The 16,578-nt window shown below is 43.7% G+C and overlaps 2 protein-coding genes and 1 long non-coding RNA gene across 8 annotated transcripts in view; 2 read left to right on the forward strand and 1 right to left on the reverse strand.

Moving 5' to 3' along the window:
- Nucleotides 1–1,904: 1,904 nt before the first annotated feature.
- On the reverse strand, nucleotides 1,905–14,167 carry GFOD2 (Gfo/Idh/MocA-like oxidoreductase domain containing 2). Of its 6 annotated transcripts, XM_083452530.1 has the most exons (6): nucleotides 14,029–14,162; nucleotides 13,676–13,723; nucleotides 11,123–11,468; nucleotides 8,738–9,607; nucleotides 6,808–6,845; nucleotides 1,905–5,580 (listed from the first exon to the last, which is right to left on the reverse strand). In XM_083452530.1, exons 3-6 carry the CDS (start codon nucleotides 11,457–11,459, stop codon nucleotides 5,500–5,502), a joined length of 1,326 nt encoding a protein of 441 aa, XP_083308656.1. In that variant the 5' UTR covers nucleotides 11,460–11,468; nucleotides 13,676–13,723; nucleotides 14,029–14,162; the 3' UTR covers nucleotides 1,905–5,499. The 6 variants fall into 6 exon arrangements, with proteins under 6 accessions (XP_083308656.1, XP_083308655.1, XP_083308657.1 ...); XM_083452529.1 differs by lacking the exon at nucleotides 13,676–13,723 and having other exon boundaries at nucleotides 14,029–14,167; XM_083452531.1 differs by lacking the exon at nucleotides 13,676–13,723 and having other exon boundaries at nucleotides 2,771–2,812; nucleotides 14,029–14,167.
- On the forward strand, nucleotides 2,334–6,544 carry LOC310683052 (uncharacterized protein C16orf86 homolog; the record flags this gene model as incomplete). The annotated part of the gene is made up of 5 exons (XM_083452577.1): nucleotides 2,334–2,450; nucleotides 3,992–4,149; nucleotides 4,725–4,933; nucleotides 5,705–5,866; nucleotides 6,260–6,544. The coding sequence occupies 5 exons, from the start codon at nucleotides 2,334–2,336 to the stop codon at nucleotides 6,412–6,414; spliced, it is 801 nt and encodes a 266-aa protein (XP_083308703.1). The 3' UTR covers nucleotides 6,415–6,544.
- A 155-nt stretch (nucleotides 14,168–14,322) lies between the features above and the next one.
- LOC310683081 overlaps nucleotides 14,323–16,578 on the forward strand; it is a 36,515-nt gene continuing 34,259 nt past the window's right edge. Inside the window, exon 1 of the long non-coding RNA XR_014514275.1 lies at nucleotides 14,323–15,616. This is a non-coding gene — a long non-coding RNA (uncharacterized lncRNA). The remainder of the gene's footprint in view (nucleotides 15,617–16,578) is intronic.

The raw sequence follows: 16,578 nt of genomic DNA on the forward strand, positions 1-16,578 counted from the left end.
TGTATGCTGGACTAGTAGATGTGCCTTTCATCTGACAAATATCTTCTTATGTTATTCTTCCTATTATTTATAAACACCTCTAGGTGCTGTACCATTATTTTTAAAATAATATAGCCCTTCCCTGCAGACTCGTAGTCTAATTATAGATGTGATAGGTAAGGCAAAAGGAATGAGGAGGGAAGAGGAAAGCAAACACTTAACCAATGGCAGCTTCACTGGCCGATGGATGGAGCCAGTTGGTCTCTCCGTTGGTCTCCTGACATTTGTAGCTCATGTGCTATGCCACTATGCCATATCTAAGAGACAAATTAATATCCATTAAGCTGTTTGGAAAACAGAAGATATTTATATCCATTAAGCAAGATGGTTTGCACAGCAAGCATCACTAGTGGGTACACAAAACATGACCATTGCCTGCCAGCCTACCAACCAACCACCAATGGAATGAACAGAATGCTACAGTCCTTGTGTAGCCTAGCAACTGGTATGAAGGGAAAGCAGAGCAATGCTTGTAGGGGCCTACTGGTCACCACAAGACAGAGCAGACTGTCCCCTATAAGATCTCACTCTTGTCTAGACAAGAGTGCCACAGCCTTGGTGGGGGCCACATACTTATTTTACCATTGTGTGCAAACTGCCCAGATTCACCGAGTTCAAGTCCTTCATTTGAATGATAGTCCCCAGGGTGTTTTTAGTAGAGGGGAATTTGAACAGAAGGTCTTTGGATATTATAAAAGGTATATGATGTGGTGTACATGTTTCATTCACAAAAATGGTCTCCTGGACCACAGAGAAAAGAAACAGTGCTCAGGAATCATCAGCTTTTTATATGCAGAAATGACAGTGATTCTTCTGTCCACCGACTACATCCCATCCTTAGCTTATATCTTTCTCAGAGCAATGGGCCAACAGGAAGTGAGAAAGGAGGGGAAAACACTTTTAAAGCTAAGATTTTGATCAGATTTAGGATTTCAGGCTTTAAGATTCCATCAGACCTCTGCGACTCATGATGCAACCAAGAGATGAAAAAAGCGGTGACCTTGTTGACATCCTTAGCATGGAACAAAATTCCCTGTGGGAGTGCTTCAGTTAAGGGAGGAAGGAAGGAGCATCTGTTAGTTAATTTTAAGGGCAGATCTGCATGAGGGAGAAACCGCCTATCCTTGTGGCATATCAAGGACTAAAACAAGAGGCCTGCCATCCACTGAGGAGTGCTGCTGACATCAAAGGCTACAGGAAATGTTATTAGAATGATAGGATGCCAGAATTATTGAACAATCCTTCGCTGAGACTCGGTCAGTGCTACAGAAATTGGTGCAGGTGTTAAACCCTCATTACCTGTCTTTCTTGCACTCAGAATGTGAGTGCAAAATAATAATGAGAGCACCTGAGGAAGGCAGAGGGAAAAGAGACAGAGTTGCAATTCAGTTAAATTATTGCCTCTTCCATTTACTCATTGGGTGGCCTTAGGCAAGATGAAATTTGTTAGCCTCGCCACCCCAAAAAGCTGGAATAACAGGGCTGCAAGTGTGCTCCTGTGCAAGGTTCCAGCCAGTCTGCATGCCCTCTTCCAGCTTACAACATTTACTTGTTTACAGCACCCTTTACCCCAGTGTTTGACTATAAAGGCTATCAGAGCAGTTTACAAGAACAACAGCAAGAAGGCTGTTTCTATCCTCACCTGTACAATCTAAAAGACATGCCACACAAAGAAAGAGAGATGAGGGAGGAGAGGGGAAAGCCTGCTCAGGTGCCAGTTAAAGTTGCGGTATTTATAACACCCACTCAATTCTCTCCCTCGCTTTAGTCCCCCCCCCCCCATTTGTTTGTTTATTTCTACAAGATTTAGAATTTCATAATTGACTCAATTTCGTTACAGAAGAGTCTACACTGATAAAAAAAAATCAGTATGAATAGATAGGTGTATTTTATTATCCAGTCTTAAGAGTTTGTGTAAAGTAGGTGCAGTAAACCTGTGGTCTTCCAGATGTTGAACTACAGCTCCCATCATCCCTGACCAGTGGCCATGCTAGCTGGGGCTGATGGAGGTTGGAGTCAAACAACATCTGGGGAGCCATAGGTTTGCTACCCCATTGTAAAGGTTAGAATAGGATAGCATTATAGAAATTTATATTGCACCCTTCAGACAGATCGCCAGGGCAGCTTACAATACAAAATCAAAAGTCTGATTTTAGAAGATGATTAAAATGTATTTAAAACACACACACACACAACCCTACATATTAAAAGCAGTAGAATCCAAAATCTAAACTGAACATAAGCAGAGGCCTGTGTCAGATGTGTGATTTCTGAACTTTCTTCCATTGCAGTCAATGGCTGGTTCTGCACGGATCCCCAATGACAAGAAAACAGGTGGGAAGGCAGCACCTCCTCATTTCCTGTTCCAGCTGGCTGCAGCCCTGGACAACCCCACCATCAAGTCACTGGAGGTAAAGGATGAGTGCTGTAGTTATGAGAAAACGAAGGCGATGCAGATAGCACAGGATATCCTGTTTACAGACGCTGAGGACATACCACAGGCTCATAAAGCAGGGGAAAGTGAAGATCATGTTGCAGAAATGTCTGGAGAGAAGCATGTTAGGTATAGTGCAGTGGTTAGTGTTGGACTTGGACCTGGGAAACAAGGGTTCACATCCTCCCACTCAGACATGAAGCTCCCTGGCTGACCTTGGGCTAATCACAGTCTCTTAGCCTACCTCTCAGGGCTGTGGATGTTTGTCAGCTACCCACAGGAAGCACCATGCTGCCTCTGTTAAGAACGGCTTCAGGGAATTAACAAGCAGCAGCAGCCCTACAAAGATATTCCATAGGAACAAAGGAAGCTGCCTTTTACAGAGTCAGGGTCATTGGTCCATCTAGCTTAACAGAGCCTACACTGACTGGCAGCAGCTCCCCTGAGTTTCTATTGGGACATTCCCAGTCCTAGCTGAAGATGGCAGGGATTGAACCAGGGATCTTCTGCATGCAAAGCAGATGCCTCACTGCTGAGGCAAGGGGCCATAGCTCAGAGGGATTCAGTGCTCCACCTAGCAGTGCTGAGACAAGAACTTACCTGCTCATAACTGCCTGACCAAGGATGGTAACACACAAAAATGATCATTGAACCCTCCCAATAATGGCCCTTTGTTCCCCCAAAAGAATTACTCCAGGGTCACCCCATAAAGCTGAAAGCTTCCTCCATTGGGTTTGCCCTTAAAAAAATAATAATTATATGCCTTTTCTAGGCAGCCAATCCCTGCAACATCAGAATATGCCAGATATTAAATGTGCCCGGGTCTGGGATTTTTTAGACTTTTTAACAGCCTCATTAGGATCTGGAGCCTTTCTCTCTGTGATATGGTGCCACTGAAATTTTTCTTCCACCGCGAGAAGCAAGTTGTGCCTTTCAGAATCAGAAACCCATTGTTCTCTCCAGTGATGCTACCTCGCTAGAGTTCTCCAAATTTTGTTCAGGGGTGCAGGGTGATTTGTGTTTACTATAACACTGGGCTAAAAAAAACCAACCCTGACCATCCAGATGTTAGTGGACTCCGGCTCCCAGCAGCCCCAGCCAGCATGCCCAGTGGTCTGAGGTCAGAACTGTAGTCCCAATATAATTTGTAACAGGACTAGTTCAGATTTCCAGAGGGGGCCTTGGCGAGGTGGACCCAGCAAGAGGTGGTGAATAGTGGCATGGCTGAGGCCCCTGGACACTGCACATACTGGCCCAATGGTGGTGCTGGGCCTGATCTGGAGGGCCACAAGTTCCCCACTTTTGTCCTGTGACAACCATGATCTATTCTGAAAGCACTTCCCTCTCTTACAGAACTTAGGAGATGTGGTGCCCAAAGGTGGCATATGACTTGCTTAATATGAAATGCTGGAAGCTTCCCCTTCTTGTGGTCTCCAAGAAACCTCCGGAGGGATCATGAAACCAGGCTTTTGTTCTTGCCATTGGCCTTCTCTACTGACTATGTGCATCTTCCCACAGTGGCATGAAGATGGGAAAGGGATTCTTCTCCATGCCAAGTTGTTTGAGGAAGAGATCCAGAGGCACCAAGAGCTGTTTACAGAACTCAGGCATCTGAAATCCGTTCCTATGCTCCAGGCCTGGCTAGCAACCTATGGCTTTAAAGCAAGAATGGTGAAGTAGGTCACGATGGATTTCCATATATTTTCTGCAGCAAAGAAGCAGAGCACATGGGAGAAGGAACTGGGTTCAGTTTTTATCTCAAATTAAATGCATCTAAAGTTAAATGTTTAAGGATGTCAGAAAGCAGAACTGAAAGAAACCTCTGCGCAATTGTGCTGGATAACTGGCACTGGGCAAGATGGAGCAATGGCCACTATAAGGCAGCTTCATAAATACCTTCCTCCCATCTATGTTCCGAATGCTGCCTAGTGAACTTTTTTGCTGGTAGTCCTAGCACTGATAATGCAGCCTGGCATTGCAAAGGAGGCAGCTAATTCAGGGGGAAGATGCTGGTGGCAACAGCACCACCACACCATCCCTTCCATGCCCCTCTGATCCTTCTTGGCCTTTCCCTGACATTATGATGACTGTCCCATCTACCTGCCAAAGTTGGTCTGTGGAGCCAAAGTTTCCCACTCCTGTTCCAGCAAATGGAGCCCAAGGCCTGTACTGGATTGTGGGACACTCACTGGAACCAGACCCCTTTCCCTTTGACTCCTCAGCCCTCTTGCATCTTGTTTCTCCCCCACAGAACCGATTCTGAAATGCTTGTTTTCCAACATGCCGATTTCAAGAAGCTCCCTCCAAGGGTGGAGGAGACAGAGGGCCCCAAAACTGAAGGTTCTCTCGTGCCCAAACAGTCCAAGAAATCCAAGAAAAGGAAAAGCACACTGGATATCACTGTGGTCCCAGCTGCTAGCACAGCAGGCACATTGCTTCCAGAGGCTACAGGTGTAGAGAGTGAGTGCAAAGAAATGGGAAGTTACAAGCTAGGTTTTTTCAGTATCAGGGCATGATTCCTGGTGGGGGGGAGAGAGAGACTTGATGCATCTGAGATACTAGTTTTAACTTAGTGATATCTACAGTAAGAATGACTGGCTTGTACAAAATGATCATATTTCCCACGGCTAATACTGACAATCACCAGCACCAGTTGAAGAAGTAGCAGTCCCTTAAAAGCTATATATGTATCTTACATAGAAAAAGGGGACAGTTAGCTGCAGCTTTTCAAAACACCAGGAAATCCTTCTGAGCTGGCCTCCAAGCAGGATGGATATTACTTCTAACTTTAGCCCCATGATCCCAAACCATCTCTAATTCCCAGCACTTCTTGAAAAGTGCACAAACAGGCACCAGAAACAGGCAGCTGTCTGTCTGCTTGAACTCTTAATAACTTCTTCTTCAACTACATTGCAATATAGGGGGAATGGAAATTCTGCTTCCCAAGTCCTTGTGCTATATTTAGGAAGACATCAGTTCATTCTCAAGGGGCAGAAAAAGAACCCTCACAAGTTCTTACTGCTCCATCAATGATGTGAACGAAGAAGCCTGGCTGTTTGCTGGGGTAGCTGCAGATAGAAACAAGGTGTAGAGGGGCAGACCATCATCTGCAAGGAAGGAATAGGCTGAGGTTTAGGTAGAACGTACGTGTGTGTGTCTCATTCTCATCTCACCAACAGCCTTTGCCTTAGAAGCCATCTATCATCCAGCATTCACTGTCGTTATTTGTAGGAAAGTCACAGCGTCTGCGTCCCTTATACCAATATATCAACTATGATAACCCAGAGATGAACAGCCCCTCAGACAAACAGTGTGACCTGCCTCCGCTGGAAGTGCATTCTGCTCTAGATAATAAGACAGGCCCATTGGAACCAAGAATAACTCCACTCAAAGGTAACAGGTTGGGAACAAAAAAGGGAGCTTCACATGCTCCTTCTTCACAAATCCAATACCACAACAAGGGCTGGAGTAGAACAATGGGTTCAGCTGAACTTGGAGCTGAGAGACCAATGAAACAGGTGAACCTGCTATTTCATGTGGTGTCCAGAACTCCCTATTTTTAGTCAAAGAATTCCAAGAGTTTCCATTGTGGGCTCAGAAAGTCACTGGTCCACTATCACACTGCTTCTGCATACCTGCTCATGGGACAGGACAATGGTTTAGTCAAAGAATTCCAAGAGTTTCCATTGTGGGCTCAGAAAGTCACTGGTCCACTATCACACTGCTTCTGCATACCTGCTCATGGGACAGGACAATGGTTCATATTGACTATTTTTGTTGTTGCAGAAGACAAAGGAAAAGAGCTGAGAATTCCGACAAATGCAACTTCGGGAGCTGCAGCAAAGGCTGAAGTAGACAAGTCTACTCAGGTGGACATTGATAAGATGCTCAGCGTCTGTGCGGCTCACCTAGTCCCACCACTGTCGCCACAGCACAAGTAGCAACATCTAACAGAATGCTTAGCTACTCCTCCAAGAGACAAGGCCTGAGACAGAGTCATTTTGCTAGATGCTCCTTTATGCTACCAATTGTATTTCCCCAAATGTTGATTATATTAAGGTGTCAAGTGTTTGCGTTGTCTCCTCACTTGCCTCTAAAACAACAACGGCGGTATACCCTACCTCCATTTTATCCTTTACAAATATACTCAGTCTGGCAACAGTATATCTCATCTGTGCTGGAAGGTGGTGAAAGAGACTAATAATTGGACATTTGTGCCTCTTCCCCTCTTTAAACTGGCTATATTTGCATTCCATCAAAGGAAAAGGAAGAGCACATAACCTCCCCTCCCCCCAATAACAATAACCACCACCACCAGAAAATGAAAGACTTACAAAATGGGAAGCGGCGAGTATCATACTGCTCTTTGCCACTAAAAGAAAAAGAGAATTCACATATGTAATCAAAGAAAGAGTCTTCATTAAATTATTTTTCTATCTTCTCAAGTTTGCATAAAAACTCAATCAAGGATTTCCAATGGCTTATCTAGTGTGGACTTCCTTATCTTCACAGGTCTTGACAAAGCATTTAAATTCTCAAATTCCACATATTGTAAACAGAAAGTTGGGAGGTTCCCTTACTCTAGAATTTGGACTTTTCCAGTACAAAACACTGTCCACACTGTCTTTTGTTAGTCCAGTTGTATAAAACCAACATCTGCAACTAGAATTAAGGATACAGCTGTTTGGGTTAAAAATAAATTTAAAAGCTCAGAATAGAAAAATAGAAAAATAGGGTGTTCTAGTTCTTGATTTTATCTATTTTTAGTTTTTCTTCCATAATGTTACCATTTACAAAAACACAAGAAAGGTTGCTTATTAATGCTTTATATTAATGTACAGGATTAAAACCTAGTAGGAAAACGAAGTAGGAAAACAATAAAAACATTCAAGTAAACAGTATTATTTATACAAAAATTAGCTGCTGCTTCTCAGCGTCAGCCTAGTGAAGAGCAGCTCTGAGATCTGGTAGTTGTGCACTATGATCTGCTACGCAAGAAGCACCACAGCTCCCACAGGATACAAGTCAGGACAAGGGATAGGGAAGATCGCCCAGTGTTCGATTAAATCAACTACCCCTGTCAGCATGCAGCTGAAAACAGCAACTGAATATTCCTTTTCTTATCAACTTCATAGCCCTTGACAGATGAAATACCTGCTTCATTAAACAACAATCACTGACTTAGATTTGGCTTCTGTGCTACCGAGCAATCATTGGCAGCATTTGGCAGCACTGAGCAGGGCAAGAGAGAATGCAGGAAAAGAAGTGCAAGAGGCCTTCAGTCTCTGCTATGGGAAAGGAGCACCAACACATGCAAACAGCAGGTGACTTCTAGAACAGCTAGTCTCAAAGGCAGAGACTAAATTGGAAGTATTCGGTACCGAGGCACAGACTAGATGGATGTGGTTGTCATTCGTGTGTCAACCCTGCTCATATGTAAAGCAGGAAGTCTGTAGGATGAAAATATAACAGAAGGAATGCAGGAAGGAGGATGCTCAATCCTCCCCCCTTGCACACTTTCTTCCTCTCAGTCCACTACTCCAACAACTTTCTCCATTTCCAGCCCACTTTTGGAATCAGAGCCAGGGACCCACCAAAATGGCTGGAACAAATGATTGGAGGAAGGGAAGGCATGGGAGAGTTCAGTGGCCTTTTCCTGAACACTTTTTTTTTACTGTTACAACAAAACAGGGGTGGGGTTTTGTGTGAACAGGGAGGATACAGGAAAATACATGTCCACCACCTAGTTTGATACTGAGCTATAGAGACTACAAATTGTTCTCTTTAAGGACCGTACTTCTGCATTTGCCTCACTTTTACCACATCAAGAAGAATCCTAAAAGGTAACTTGTCTTCCTGTTCTTAAACAACCATCTCTAGTGCTACATTCAAACTGCAAAAATACATGAGCTGTGCACAGAAGGGAGGAAGACTTGTCCCCAACGGTAGAAATCCCACCTTTTCGTTTTAGCTACTTCTAAGTGCAAAGGGCAATTCAAGTTTTCCTAACAATACAAAGTTCAAAAGGTTTAGCTTTAAAAAAACAGTGACACAAATCTGCAACATTTAAAATGCTCTTAAATGAGTTTAAAAACCAAAAGGATTTCCTTTGAGGTTTTGCCTGCAATTATAATTCCCCATTATACCTCCTCCCACCCCCTGAATATGAAACAAATGTATCCATGTTAAAGTTTTCTGCACATATTCAATATTCTGCTCATTAGGAATATTTCTATTATAGGTTATTTCTCTGTAATGCCTCACAGAGGTTTTGATTGGCATCTGGCTCCTCAGTCATTACTTCCACAGATTCCCAATCCCCAGACCGGCTGGATTTTTTAATAGCATCTACTACACTTTGCATATAGAGGCCATCTTCAAAAGAAGCCGCCATTGCAACTGGCTTGGGATCCCAGGTTCGCTGGTCTTCCTGGTCCTGGAAGGACTGACGCAGAGCTTGCACCAGGTACACCATCCCTTTGAGGTACAGAAGGGGTATGTCTTTGAATCCTTTTTCTGAAAGGCCTGCATGGACATTCAAAGAGTCTGCAAACAGGAGTTCTTCCTGGGGAGCAGTGTTCTTCTGGCCATACAAATCTGTCCCCCGTGCTATAAGGCGTCCTGCTGACCCTACAATCATGACCTCATGAACAAATGACCCAGGCATGTTGAAGTTCAGAGTCACAGTGCTACAGATACCTCCTGACATCAGCATTTGGAAAAAGCAAAAATCATCACTTGTGACATGGCGGATGCCATTGATGGCAGAGTTCTGCTTCACAAAGGTTTTCAGTAACCCATGAACCTTCTCTGCCTTTCGACTTGTCAGGTGAGTGAGGAGGTCTATAATGTAAGTCCCCATTGTGTGCAGGCCACCCCCACCCATCAGTTCATCACAGATCCAGTTGTACTTGTGGCTGAGAAGGCTTCCCCAGTACACTCGCACGTCACAGACCAGAACATTGCCCACATAGTGTTCTTCTATTAACTGCTTCATCTTGATGAATGCTGGTAGAAAACGCAGGACATTGCCTACAATGCTCATGAGCTTGGGGTAGTATCTGGCAGCTGTGACCATTCTGAAAGCATCCACAGAGGTAGCAGCTTTCTCACAGATGACATTCTTTCCAATACCTGTGAATAAAGGAGACAAATTTTAGTTCAGATTTTGCTAGGCAGCCTCAAGCAAATAGAGGATTCTTATCTGTCTGTACAGTGTCATCCTTGTTCAGTTCATAAAGTACAGGAAAAGGAAGGATGACTAGCAGCCATGTGTGCAACCATCTAATGCAGAAACTCCATCTCTCTAGCTGTTTTGGGACTACAAGTCCCTTCAGCCCCAGCCAGTGCTGCCGTGAATTGGCAGTTGTGGTCCAAAACAGCTGAAGGGGACCAGGCTGGGAAGGCACTAGATATTCTGCAAAAGTAAGCATTCATTCATTCAATCAGGTTTCTTCAACCTGGTGCCCATGTCCAGCTGTTTTAAACTATAGCTCCCATCAGTCCCAACCAGTAAAACCATACTGGTTTGAAGAAGATAGGAGTAGCAGTGCAAAACAAATGGTGGGCACCAGGTTGGCAATCAGTGCTCTAGAGAGATGCTCCGCCCCACCAAGGATTAAGTACCAAGATAAGGTATTTGCAGACACCCAGTGGCTGGTGAAGCTGAAGAAACATGTTGGTGCATTTTACTCAATCCCTGAGGGACTGTGGATATGTGGATATTTAGTTTAACCACAGTAAGATTCCCTCTCTAATCTGCAGAAAAACATTTTTTGTTTTGGAGATGCCATCCTGTGTGAACTGTACTTGAGGAATGATAAACTTAGGCAAGGGATACTTTCGCCTTTCTACTTCCTGTTTACTATGTTTCTGAAACATGCAGACCTTGATACTTAGAAAAAGAAAAAGTCAAGTAATCATGCTATATGCTCTTCCAATGAGCATCTAGCTGTAATTGCCTTTACAATGCTGCTAGTTTAATATGCAATAGCAAAGTCAAGTTAGCAAATGCTAAAAATTTCCTTACAGTAACAAAAAGAGTTCACTCCTTCTATCAGCTAATGCAAAAGAATGAAACACAAACATGTTTTTGGGATAAGCGGAAGAAGGGGTGGTAATACTAGCTATGGCTGCCTGGTTAAATTTAATGGCTAGCTCCTGCTTCCCTCTATTTCCCTAGATATTTCTGTTCTGTATGTGACACATTGCTATGCAAATTTATTGGGAGAGAAGAGACTTATTAAAAAATCTAAAGTGGTAAGAGAAGAGCAAAACCCTGATGTCAATTATTTTTTCACATGTCAGACTGAATCAAGTATCTATGGGTTGAAATATACTTCCCAAAATTGTACAGGCACAATAATATCACAGAGGGCAGAAAGTTGAGTATCACTCCAATTTATGTAACGTGAGACAATGATATAATAATAATAACAATAATAATATTTTATTTATATCCCACCCTCCCCAGCTGAAGCCGGGTTCAGAGCGGCTAACAACAGTAAAACATACTGCGCCAAAATGAAGCATTCAGTTTTATAATATTAAGTAATCAGCAACAGCCTGAGAACACAACTGTGAATCTATTAAAGGGGGAATGAATTTTAAATAACCACAACTTGTTTCAGATAATCAACAGCACAGTACCTAAAGCTTTCACAGCAATTTGTCGTGTGAGTGGTGGAGGGATGTTGATGCAAACCAGATCCACATCCTGGTGCAGCAAGACATCATCTGTCCGACTTGTGTAGAAGGAAATATTCATTTCCTCAGCTAGTTGCTTTGCTTCTTCTTCAGTCTTCCCCCATAGTGCCTTGATGGAAAAGCCTTCAGCTCTCAGCAGAGGCACTAGCACCCGAGCTGAGCTCCCAGTCCCAAATACCCCAACACCAGGAAGCATTTTCATTTTGTATTCTTTTTCCAATTCAGTTCCCAAGGGCAAGACTAAGGCATAAAAACAAAGCTTCTTGGCATCCTGTTTCATACATCATTCCTAAAACAGAATAAAATAAAGTGTAAGCAAAAGGAACCATTTATACATTCTGCATAAATCTGTGGCTATTTGTAGTCAACACTAATACAAGTGCAGTTCAAGGCTCGTTATTCAACATCAAATTTGTTTGAAGCTGTTCATTTTAAGACTACATCTTTATATTTTAATTCTTCACATATACTATGTCTTACTAAAATATCTATTGCATCCTTCAGAGGAAATCCAAGTATGTGTTTTTCTAGTTTGAAACTTTCTAGTAAGTTACCTCTACCCTAGTAAGTCACTCTTTCAAATACAAAAAACAATGAAATGGTGGTGCTTAAATATAACACACAAGCTGAAGCAGCACTGGAAATTACCAAAGGATCAAGCTATTAAATGTTAAGAAAGAGGACATTTTCAGGTTTTCTAATATCACTTGATATTATCTTTAAAGGAAAAAAGTGGATACTGAAAGTATATTTATTGACAATATAAGCAGCAATAGAGTATGTTATACAAAATTCTCACTTCATTTTTATCATTTGAATAATATATTTTATGGCCTTCATATGCCTTTGGGGTATATCCTTCCATACATGTTGCTGTGACCTTTAGCTCTTACATCATCTTGAAATCTTTATGGGCATAAGACATTGTTAACAATTTTCCTTGAGGGGTTATATAAATAAGAGCTATATTAAAAGTAATAACCATATATATTAGATGCAAGATAGAGCTCCACAATTATGAGCAAGACTGGACAATCATGAATCCTATCACAAATCTTACCAACCCGCCTGGCAAGAAAGCTGTTAAACATTGTGCACATTATTTATATGACAGCCCTACAAGCCGACAGTCAAACATATCCAGAACATACAGCAAGCAAGCAGTGCTTGTTGAGGCCTGGGGATCACTGGATTTGGACTGTTTTCACACACTAATACTACATCTTGTAGAATTCTCTGAGTTATATTTTATCTGCACAATCATAATGAATTTCAGGAACTAAAATGCTTTTTCTGTGCAGCCTGAGCAACAGCAGTCAACATCGTTATAGTTAATTGTTGTAGCCTGTCTTCACTTACCCCACCCGACAGCCCTGCGCTCACAGTTGTGAAGAGCATTCATACATTATGAATGGTCCATGTCACCATTAAGAAAAAGAGGTAGGAATAGGCCAATATATATGTGAACTGTTCCTGGATAAAAAGACTTCTTCTTTAAGTTCCCAAAGTTCTTAACCTAGCTCAAGGTTGTCATCTGAACTAGTCAGATATTTAACTGATAATCAGTCACAGTCATTCCATCATTTGAAAAATAAGACTAGACATTCTGTTTTGGCGACTGTAACCTTGGTTTAAGGAGCCATTTGGTGCCTAGCTTATATATGCCAGTTTCCAACACTGTCCCCATTCCTACCATACTCTCACGATTTTTACACATATACTTCGCTGCAGCTGACCCTCATGGCTTGTAGTCCTATTCTTATGGCCAGTTCTTTCAGCTTCTGCCTAGTCAAACCCATCCTATTTACGTATTGTACTTTTTTTAAAAAAAGGAAAGTGCTTCTCTTCAAAACCTGTCACCAGCATGGAAAGCAGCTACTACCAATTAAGGTTCTGAACTCCAATAATTACATAGTCCTTTACTGTATATTGCCTGTGGTGCTTTAACAGAGAATTCATGAACAATATGATTAAAACTTTTCCACTCTGCCTGCCCACCACATATATCCCACTTCACTTCCTCCACACTTTATATCTGCCCTTTCCTTTCACAATACACATCCTCCCACACAATTGCCATTTACTGCTATCATGAATGGTTGCTGCATACATTTGAGGCTGCATCTCTTACATTTCTTTGCCTTTGGGCCCCAATGTTTACTTCTCTGAACCTATATTAAAAAAAACCACCCACCTCGCCACACTCTCTTCAAGCATCTTTTACAAAGTAGATTCTGGCTAACAAATATGGGGTCCTTTAAGGTGCCACAGGACCCTCCTTTCAATGATAAAAAATAGAGATACTTGATTCATTCACTCACCCACATTCATATATATATACTGTATATACTGTATATACTGTATATACTGTCTGCCTGGTTCAGAGGGCCTCGAGTTCCCCGCCCCGATACAGCCTGATTCTTCACGCACCGGACGAAGCAGCCTCTCAGCCCACAATAAACCTCTTAAGACTTTTTAAGGCGCCAATAGACTCACTGTTGCTTGGGCTGCAGACCAACACGGGTCCGCAAGGTCGTCTGTCACCTAGAATAAGGGAACACGCGTGTGTGTGTGTGTGCGCGCGCGCGCGCCAACAAGAAGCCCTTCCCCCTCGTGCAGGGACCTCACCTACCCCTTGCCCCCCGCCTTGAATAGCGCGGCTTCTGCCCCGCCCTTCCTTCCCTTCCTTTCCCGATCACACACACCCCCCGCGTTCATTTTCGCCTCAGAGTCAGATTCCAGACGCTCCCGCTTTCCCATGGAGGAAGGTGGTGGTGATGATGATGACGGAGGGAGGGAGGGAGGAGTAAGGAACATCTACGTCCGCCCCCCCCTTCACCTCACCTCACCTGAGGGCCTCAGCGCCTCTTGGTCTCTCTCTCTTGCGTGCTACAAGTGCGCGCGCACGCTTTCTCGCGCACTGCCCGAGGTACCGGCCGCCTAGGTCACATTTCTCTCCCCCTCCCACCTATTGGGCTTTTCCTTCTTGCGCAAGCGCGAGGGGCCGGGAAGGAGGCGGGGGCGGCGACGTTGCCGGCTCCCTCTTAAAGGCGCAGTGCCGATTCTTTCACTTGGCTTCAATGCGGTCCTGCAGAACAGGCGTTCGAATCCCCACTCGGCCACGAAGCTCGCTGGGTGGCCTTGGGCCAGTCGCTGCCTTTCGGTTTAACCAACCTCGGCAAGGTCGTGGTAGGGATTCAACGAGGGTGGGGACCTTGGAGGAAAAGGTGGGCTATAAAGTCAACAAATAAATAAATGCAACAAATAAAGTGGTTGGTGGAAGCGGGCAGGGAAAGCAGTGCCTGGGTGTAGCTGCCTCCGCAATTGCCTGCATTACAGCATAGTGATGCTATGTCAGAAACAGATTAGAAAATGTAAATGGTGGCTTGCACAGTGTGGGGTGGAGGGACCTAAGACAGGTGTCTATAGTGGGCCTTTCTGGAGTGCTGGACTTCTGGCAACTGCCCGAGGATGCTATGTGCTGGAGTTGTTCCAGGCTAGTCTACTTTGCAGGGCTGTTGTGAAGATTTTTTAAAAAACAACAACAACAACAGGGGTGCCGGAGTAAATGATGACATATCCTAAGTTCATTAATGAAAGGGTGTAATAGAAATGCAATAGAATAAGCATATCATGCTGCTAGGGAATGTATTATTTCAACCTTGTCAACAAGCTTACAAAAGTTACCAGAATGCATTTTTTCTATTTTATACTAACCTGAGGGGACTGGCTAAAGAGGGGTGGAAAGCCTGTTGTGTTTTTATGCTGTATGTGAAAGAGGGGGGCTTCCTTCACATGTATGCAAGTCCTTATCACCTATGGCAGAGGTGAGCAACCTGAGTTCTGAATACCAAATGTGACCCTTCACGTCCTTCTCTGACTCTGTTGCACAACCTCAAGTGCTTTCTCCTGGCTGCAATGTGTTCTTGAAGAGTGGTGATAGCTCTCCCCTGCCCGGACAGAAGATACGTTACATTCACCCCAATCTAAGGCTAGTGAGAGACTTAAGGCAGCCAGTGCTTCCCTCTGGTCTGGTTTCCTTCGAATGAGTATTTTTGAAGACTGGTGTCTTTTTGATATATGGTTTTATTTACCCCACACACAACCAGAGCACAAGATGAAAAGCTCATAGCATCACTACTACATCAGAACTTGCTTCTCCATTAGACTTCCAGGGAGATCCCCCAAAGGTTTGGTTTCATCCCACCATGAGCAAGTCAAACCTCTGTGTCTTCTCAGCTGCATACTTGACAAAGGCTGCCCTCTGACCTACTGTTTTCTTGCCTCTAGGATGATGTGGTGAGATCTGGGTAACTCCTTCTAGAAACATCAGAGAAATGATGGGAGGGTATGGAGTTATGTGACCCCTGAGCCAAGGAGATAAGTAACTATACAGTACAGTGGTACCTCGGGTTAAGAACTTAATTCATTCTGGAGGTCCGTTCTTAACCTGAAACTGTTCTTAACCTGAAGCACCACTTTAGCTAATGGGGCCTGCTGCTGCTGCCGCGCTGCCGGAGCACGATTTCTATACTCATCATGAAGCAAAGTTCTTAACCTGAGTTACTATTTCTGGGTTAGCAGAGTCTGTAACCTGAAGCGTATGTAACCTGAGGTACCACTGTACAACCTTTAGAAGACAACTGAAGACAGCCCTGTGTAGGGAAGTATTTTTTTAAAGTTTAATGTTTTATCATGTTTTTATATATGTTGGAAGCCGCCCAGAGTGGCTGGAGCAACCAGGTCAGATGGGCAGGGTATAACTAACTAGTAGTAGTAGTATGGAATAGGACGTCTCTATTTTCATCAAATAAATGTTGGAGGGTATGCACATATACACAAAAAGCAGCACAAGATGCTCACAGCATCACTGCTACATCAGATCTTGCTCCTCCATTAGGTCCCTAGGGAGATCCCCCAAAGGTTTGGATTCAGCTCTGAGAGGAAGTCAAGCCTCTGTGCCTTCCCAGCTGCAGACAAGACAAAGACCAGCCTCTGACCTACTGTTCTCTTGCCTCCAGGATGCTGAGTACAGCCACGTGTGTGAGATCTGGATACCCTTCCTTGTAGAGACAGTACTACCTCATTTTTCTATGACAACACGCCCATACTTGCTCAAGTCTTTAGGTATATAAAAGGATGCTGAGCAGGGTCAGCTTGACCTTTTAGAAAGAAACTGGTTCAGGCACTTCAGCTCCTACTACAGACTCCCATAATCCAGATAAAAAACCACAGGCTTTGGAGGGGACCTAAACATATAATCCAAACCAACCTGCTGCTCCTACAACAGCGAGCTACACGCACTAAATACCCCTGGCTTTTGTATGTAGCCTTCTGTACCAGAGATGGGGAATCTGTGGCCCTCTATCCTGTTCCATGGAAAGGTAATATTCACAACC

This window comes from Podarcis tiliguerta, assembly GCF_965153285.1.
Source record: "Podarcis tiliguerta genome assembly, chromosome: 8".
In the NCBI taxonomy this organism is placed as follows: domain Eukaryota; kingdom Metazoa; phylum Chordata; class Lepidosauria; order Squamata; family Lacertidae; genus Podarcis; species Podarcis tiliguerta.